This window comes from Microtus ochrogaster, linkage group LG5 (genome assembly GCF_000317375.1).
Source record: "Microtus ochrogaster isolate Prairie Vole_2 linkage group LG5, MicOch1.0, whole genome shotgun sequence".
NCBI classification, from domain to species: Eukaryota; Metazoa; Chordata; class Mammalia; order Rodentia; family Cricetidae; genus Microtus; species Microtus ochrogaster.
Window position 1 is genome coordinate 14,845,694 of NC_022031.1, and position 7,641 is coordinate 14,853,334.

General features: G+C 44.3%; 1 protein-coding gene across 4 annotated transcripts in view; it reads right to left on the reverse strand.

Moving 5' to 3' along the window:
- The window catches only part of Sulf1 (sulfatase 1), a 165,718-nt gene that overhangs the window by 34,746 nt on the left and 123,331 nt on the right, over positions 1–7,641 (reverse strand). For all 4 annotated transcript variants that reach the window (XM_026786697.1, XM_026786700.1, XM_026786698.1 and 1 more), the window contains 5 exons: positions 6,385–6,535; positions 5,115–5,290; positions 2,614–2,742; positions 2,277–2,333; positions 958–1,087 (listed from right to left, as the gene is read on the reverse strand). In XM_026786697.1, the coding sequence (XP_026642498.1) occupies positions 958–1,087; positions 2,277–2,333; positions 2,614–2,742; positions 5,115–5,290; positions 6,385–6,535 (643 nt within the window). The remainder of the gene's footprint in view (positions 1–957; positions 1,088–2,276; positions 2,334–2,613; positions 2,743–5,114; positions 5,291–6,384; positions 6,536–7,641) is intronic.

Here is a 7,641-nt window from a genome sequence, read left to right on the forward strand (position 1 = left end):
CTTCTTCTTCTTCTTCTTCTTCTTCTTCTTCTTCTTCTTCTTCTTCTTCTTCTTCTTCTTCTTCTTCTTCTTCTTCTTCTTCTTCTTGCTTTCTCTATGTCTTTCATTTCCAAGAAATGAAAAATTTCAGGCCATGAATCCCTGATTGGCCTGGAATTCCTGTAGACTAGGTTGGCTTGGAACTCACAGAGATGCACCTGCTTCTGCCTCCAGAGTGATGAGATTAAAGGTGTGCGCCACTATGTCCAGCCCAATTTTCTTTTATGTGGTGTCAATTCATTGAATAGAGTTTTCATTTCTCACTGATAACAGATGTTATGTTGGCCACTATTAAATTTCATAATCACAGTTGATATCGAAAAGTTTGTGAGCAGTGGGTGGTAGTGGTGCACGCTTTTAATCTTAACACTTGAGAGGCAGAGACAGGTGGATCTCAGTGGATTCAAGGCCAGCCTGGTCTACAAAGCAAATTCCAGGACATCCAGGGCTGTTTTACAAAGAAACACTGTCTCAAAAAACCATTTTTTTTCTTTTTTGTGAGTTAAAAGTGAACATATAGACTGCTTTTCTTTCCCAGCTTTGGTACAGATCCCATCATGCACCCTGGTTAGATGACTTCTTGCTTTTGTTTCGGACAGAAAGGTCCCATCATGTCACTGCTCAGCAGTCATCTCCATCTTGAGTATGTGATCTTTAGAACACAGCTAGATGGCCTACTCTGATGGTGCCGGTGCCCTTTGGCACAGAAATACCTCTGAGAGCCATCTTTGTTAACCAGAGGGGCCTAGGTAGCAACGAGAAGGCTAGGCATGGCCAGTCAACAGTCCTGGAGGGGCAGAGCTGTCACTGTGTTTGCCCTCATCACCCCATGGAAACCTTAGGGATACACAGATGTCTAAAACTTGTTTATCTCAGAGGGAGCCCAGGAGGGGTGGAGAAAAGAGCCGCTACACTCACCTGCCCAGGCTGCTCACACGCTGTCTGGTATCTGGCCTGCTGGCACAGTTCCTTGACCCTCTCATATTTGGGCAAGTGGTTTGACTGTTGGATATTCTTGCTGGCTTCCTCTTTCTTTCGTAAAAATTTCCTTTGACAGAAAGAAGAAAGCATCTTACTGGAGAAGCACTTGGCCACCTTCCCAATTCTCTCACGTCCTCCTTCCCCTGTCAGAAGCTCCTCATTCCTTCAGACAGGTGGGTGCAGATGCTACTGCCCTCTGAGGGAGCCCAACAGACAAGTGGGGTCCTATGAAGATGCAGAGGAACCACCACTCTTTCGGAAAGCATTGTTTCCAAACACAGCCCTAGACAAACACTCAGGATTTGCTGGCTGGCCCGTGGTAGCGCATGCCTTTAATCCCAGCACTCGGGAGGCGGAGGCAGGCAGATCTCTGTGAGTTCCATGCCAGCCTGGTCTACAAGAGCTGGTTCCAGGTTAGCCAGGGCTGCACGGAAAAACCCTGTCTCAAAAAAGCAAAACAGACCAAACGAAACCTTCCAACCAAACAAAAACCCTCCAGGTTCTCTTTGTAAATAAACAACTGTATTAATGCTCCCCCCCCTCAAATTTACACAAAGAGAAAAACATAGCAATGTATATCACAAAACAGATACCCCAGAAGTAACTATGGAAACAATTACAGTGGCAATAATACATAAAAGTTAATAGAAATGTATATAAGTCAATAGTTCCTTATGAAAAGAACGTAAGGAAAAAGACATATGGAGTAGGGTGCAGGGAAGGCTGACTGACTGAGGGCTGCGGCAGACAGTCAGTTGACTTGCTAAGAATCCAGGCTGAGAAGTGCCACCATGAATCTATTTATACCCAACGGAGAGGTTGCAGTCCACCTTAGGGCAATTTGCTCGTTAGGGTTCTCCTGTAGTGATTGTGCCTGCTGACTGGCAGGGAATAGACAGTTATTCAGACTATGGGGCTAGGGCCAATGCTCAGCAGGCAAGTGCTCGCTGAGTGTGACTGACAGCTGGGTTTGCTCTCCAGAACCTATGACAAGAGAGAACCGACTCTTGAAACTTGGCCTTTGGTCTTTCTGAATGTGCCATGCGTGGGTAACATGGGCACACACACACACACACATGTACATGTACATGCACACACTCACTTATAAATAAAGTAAAATAGTAAAGTCAAACTCGCAACTGGGTTTGTGAAATCTGCATGCTTAGCAAACCAAAATGAGAAGGGGAAACATGCCCAGCAGAAAGAGCTGCCCACTAGAACCGGTTCCCAGAAGCACCCCAGGAACCAATAATTACCCTCTTTCCACTAGGAATGTATCACGCCAAATCTTGGCCTTCTTGTTTGTTCGAAACCTGAAAGCAAAATAATAATATTTACTGTTAGCATCTGGACGTTTTCCCAAGTGGATCTGTGCTAACAGTTTATTTAAAGAAACGCCTCCCACTTCCCACAGACCATGACTGCACTGGCATCAATGCGCAACTCACAAACAGCCAAGAAGGGCTGAGTCTGTAGGAATCCTCATGGGCAAAACTTATTTTACCTCCATGGGTTTCAGCACTGCCTGGCTTTGGGTACCAGCGGGAACTTGGTGTGCTTGGGGGCTGGCTGGGAGGAGACATGCAGACACACCTGTTACCTGGCTTCTCCAGGTCTAGAAGTTTGAGGACAGACTTGCCATCCACGTCAGGAGGAGTGTCAAGCCCTGCGATATCCAGGATGGTAGGGGCGAGATCGATGTTTAGAACAATCTGTGGGACTCTGGAAAGAGACAGATGGTTCCAGGCTAGATCTAAAGCAGGTGGCAGAAGGCGACAGAGATGGATTTTTCACAGCCTTGGCTCATCGATCTTTGAGCCTCCCCCCCTCTCATCTGTTCCCCAAGGGAGGGATGAGTGGTAGGACAGGAACGGCACTGTGGGTTTTCAAGTGGGTCTGAAGAGATGTCCCCTAACCATTGTGTCTTGAATACACAGCCAGGCAAGATGTGTATTGGTATCTGGTGCTTTTAATTCTTTCATTATTAATTTTTCAATTTTTTATTTTGTATTATTTTATGTGCATTGCTGTTTTGCCAACATGCAGGTCTGTTCGAAGGTGGAAGTAGAATTATAGACAGTTGTCAGCTGTCATGTGGGTGCTGGGAATTGAACCCGCGTCCTTTGGAAGAGCAGCCAGTCTCTTAACCTCTAAGCCGTCTCTCTAGCCCCTCATTATTTTTAATTATGTGTGGGTGTGTGCACGTGAGGTGCCTACTGATGCCAGAGGTGTTGATTCTGTGGAGCTGGAGTCCCAGGCAGTTATGGGCTGTCTGATGTGGGTGCTGGCAACTGAAGAGGGCTTCTCTACAAGAACAGTGAAAGTTCTTAACTATGGAGCCATCTTTCCAACGCCATGGCATGTGTGTGTGTGTGTGTGTGTGTTTGCGTGTGTGTGTCTCTCTGTGTGTGAAGATATGCTTCTTCTAAAACGTGATATTCCAGAACTCCCCTTGAATTAAGCTGTGAAGTAAATATTGTAAGAAACCGCACAGTTTTTAGTTTGCCTTATGACTGAGACCTTAAATGTACAAAGCTAACTACAGATGACTATACCTAGATGGTTTCTAAGGAATTTTCAAAATTAATTTTAAGTTAGCATACAAAGAAATAAATCTCATTATGACATTTTGATATTACATTCCTGATTTCTCTACCCTTACCCCTTTTTGCTCTTGTTGGCATTCAAATAGTCTCTTTTGTTTGCCTTCATGTAACATGTTCCAGTCTCTCTTTCCCTGTAGTGATCTTGTTTTTGTTTGTTTGTTTGCTTGCTTTGTTGTTTGTATTTTTGAGCCAGGGTTTCTCTGTGTAGCTCTGGCTGTCCTGGAACTAGCTCTGTAGACCAGGCTGACCTTGAACTCACAGAGGTTTGCTTGCCTCTGACTCCCAAGTGCTGGGATAAAGGAATGCACCACCACCACCAGGCTTGTCTTTTGGTTTTGATGATGTTGTTATACTATTTTCCCCCCACAGCCAAGCACTAGGCAGAGCTGGGGAACCATGTAGAAGAAGGGGAGGAAGGATTGTAGGAACCAGAGGAGTCAGAACACCAGGAAAACATGGTCCACAGAATCAACTAAGCAGGGCTCATAGGGCTCACGGTGACAAACACTGCGCCTGTACGGGTCTGAACCAGCCCCTCTGTTTATACCTTATGGCTGTGTAGCTGAGTGTTCTCATGAAACTCACAGCAGTGGGAGTGTGGGGGGTATCTCTGACTTTTTATTTTGCCTGCTCTTGGGACCCTTTTTCTCTTACTGGCTGTCTCATACAACCTTGAAAAGAGGTTTTGCACCTAATCTTATTGCATCTTGTTATGTGATTTTGGATGATAGCCCTTGGAGGCCTGCTTTTTTTCTGAAAGGTAATGGAGAAGCAGTAAATGTGGGGTAGAAGGGAAGGGGCATGCTGGGAAGACTGGAAGGAGGGGACACTTTGGTCAGGATGCATTGTATAAGAAAAGAATAGCTAAATAGGCAAAAAAAAAAAGATGGAAAAAACTATCAGGAAGGTTCTCTCTGCCCGCATAGCTTCTTGGTTTTGTCTGAGTCCATGGGTAGACACTGTTTGGAATTCTAATTCCAATTTTGTCTTTTGCCACTTCCATTATTCTCCATACACATGATCTCAGTTTACTAAAAAGCAAGTTAATATGGTAGGCAAGGGGCACGGGCACCTGTGTCTGTGAGGAGAACATCAGCAGAGAACGGGATACAGGGCTTGTCTCGGTGACGGAAACAACTCATTTAAGTCTCTTTTCTCTTAAAATAAAACCAGGCATTCAGACTCTGGATTAAAAGCTAGGAAGATGACATTGGGCTTTATAAAAAGTGACAGTGAATCTCTGATTCAAAGAGGGACAGTGGTCTCTAAGAGCAGACAGTGGCCATACACACAGGGCAAAAGGACACGGCCTTTTCTCAGTTTGAGAGAATCAGTCACCGATAGTTTAAATAGTATAGTTGAATTACTAGGTGGCAGGGAAGGTACACTGCCAACCCCTATGTCTTCCTTCTTTAGTTCTGGATGGAAAGAAACCAGACACTGAGATTAGGATCTGAATTATCTTAGATGCTTCAGAGAAATACGTACATGGACCCTGGTTCTATGCTTGGCCCACGAATAAAGAAAGGCACACGGATGTCAAAGTCATACGGCATGGATTTCCCCTTGACCAGTCCGAACTGTCCGATGTGGTACCCGTGGTCGGCAGTGTAGATGATGTAGGTGTTGTCCAGCTCTCCCGTCTCCACCAGCATGTTGTACAGCTGCAACAGAGCACAGGACAAGTCAGACCCAAGTGTTGCATGGAAGGTGACATGCCACAGCCTTGCCTCAGCTTCCCCCAAGGGACCCGGCTAGTGTTGAAGTCACAGTGCCCTGGCTGCCTCTGCCTCCCACGTGCTGAGATTAAAGATATGCACCACCACAGCTGACTCCCGTCATTTTTCAAAAGCCAAGAGTTGCCTTAGTAAGGCTGGCAAACAGGGATACCATCCACATTTTAAAATATTTATGATTCCAGTGAGGAAATATCCCACACTACAGTCAAAAACTTTTTTCTTTTCTTAATCTAGCATATACTGCTTACACACTTTACTTCCTGTTTGCTAAACAAGCAAACAACGAAACAAAGTCATAAACCGCCTATCCCAACAAACTCTCTGGATTTCACTTTGAAAAATCTATGATTAAAGCAACGTTGAACGTCATCACTTTCATTTAACCCTTTCACCCATTATTTCATTTATTAATCCTTTATTTAATTTATAAGTGTGAAGAAGACCCCATCTGGGAATACTCAGTCTTTCTTACAAAGCCGGAAAGCAGCCGGGAGGTGGTGGCGCACACCTTTAATCCCAGCACTCGAGATAGAGGCAGATGGATCTCTGTGAGTTCAACACCAGCCTGGTCTACAAAGTGAGTTCCTGGACAGCCAAAAGCCAGAAAACATATCATACTTAATTTCCATTTTTCTACTGCCAAGGTTGACTGGAGTTGATTGGCTGCTATTTGCATTAGGGAGGGGCCTTGATTTTACTCCCACCCCAACTATCGCCAGTCTCTAATGCGTTATATTAAATCTGCCTTACTCTCTGACATGATTTGTTTAATTTCTGAAAGCTTTTAAGAGTTTTATGGACCCTGATTTATAATATTTTGATTTTTCAATCATTTGTTACTGGCGCCTTAAGAAGCAGACTCAAAGAAACGGGACAAGGGGACAGGGCTGAGGATGTTGCTGGACACACATGTTTCTCTCCCTTCACACCACATTAAGAAGCAAAAGCTGGAGTGACTAGACGGATCTATGGGAGGAAGTTAGATGAAAACCTGTCGCTGAGGGAGGAGGTGGCCTTACCCTCTCCACAGAGTCGTCCACTGACATCAGGGTCTGCAGTCGTTTGCGCTGGAGGACGTTGGTGAACTCCATGTGGATGGGCAGCATGGGGCCTGTGTACTGCATGATCCAGTGTTTGTCCATGTTCGGTGCATAGTTATAGCTTGGAGTTCTAAAAACACGCAGAAAGCAGTCTTGTCATTTACACATTCTTACAAAAGCTTAGCCATTTGGGGAAGCATTTCAAGCTAAAGGCTGTAAAAATAATCACTTCTGAGAGATAATTTAGTCACAGCTAAAGTATTTTTCTCTCAAACATCATGAGATCTCTTTGAGTTCTGAGACTGTAGCCTTCACCATCCCAAGCAGTATACATCCTATGTGGGGATGTAAATTCAAGCTGATAATACTCTGACTGAACATGCGACTAATGCAAGCTCAGCTGGGTTCCGTGAATAAAATGTGTGAGCGGTCCATGGTGATGAGGATGGTTGTTTCAGGTTTACAGATAAAATGGAAACGCAGAAAGGAATGTTCTTGCTAGCTCGTGAAATGTTTATTGCTAATGAGCCTAATAAAGTCACCAGCAAGCTATGTGGGTTGATGCTGACTTACAATTCAACACATTAATCTTTAAGATAATCTTATCGACCACTCATACATCTTCAAGAGATGTGCTTGTTCTTCATGTTGTATATTAAAACTGTTAAGACTATGTCTTCAATTTACACATTTATCAATAAAATACTTGCTTCGTAGAGAAATCAGTAGGGGTAGAAGGGCACAAGGGTTTTGTTAACTATAGAGAAGTGGGTCCTTTTGCTGTAGAATAGTCCTGTTCACACCTATATACAATGGGTTGCAGAGATCAGCGGCATCAGTTACACAGCCCTGGGCACTCAAAATGGTTCTGTCGAAATCTTCCTTGATTCCCTTACATGCTACCGTCTCAGGCATCTGAAGCACAAGCCTGTTAGCAAGATTCTCTTGTGTTTGTTTGGTTCTGTTTTTGTTTTCCCAGACAAGGTTTCCCTGTGTATCCCTGACTGTCCTGGAACCCACTTTGTAGACCAGGCTGGCCTTGAACTCAAAGATCCTTCTGCCTCTGCCTTCCGAGCACTGTGGATAAGGTAATGTGCCACCACTGCCTAGCGTTAGCAAGATTCTTATACCGAGACATTAATACTCATTCATTCAAACCTGTTCTTCACAGGCTATTAAAGCTCACAGAAGGTGGATTTACTGTAAAGTATTACGCAAATTATATATATATATATA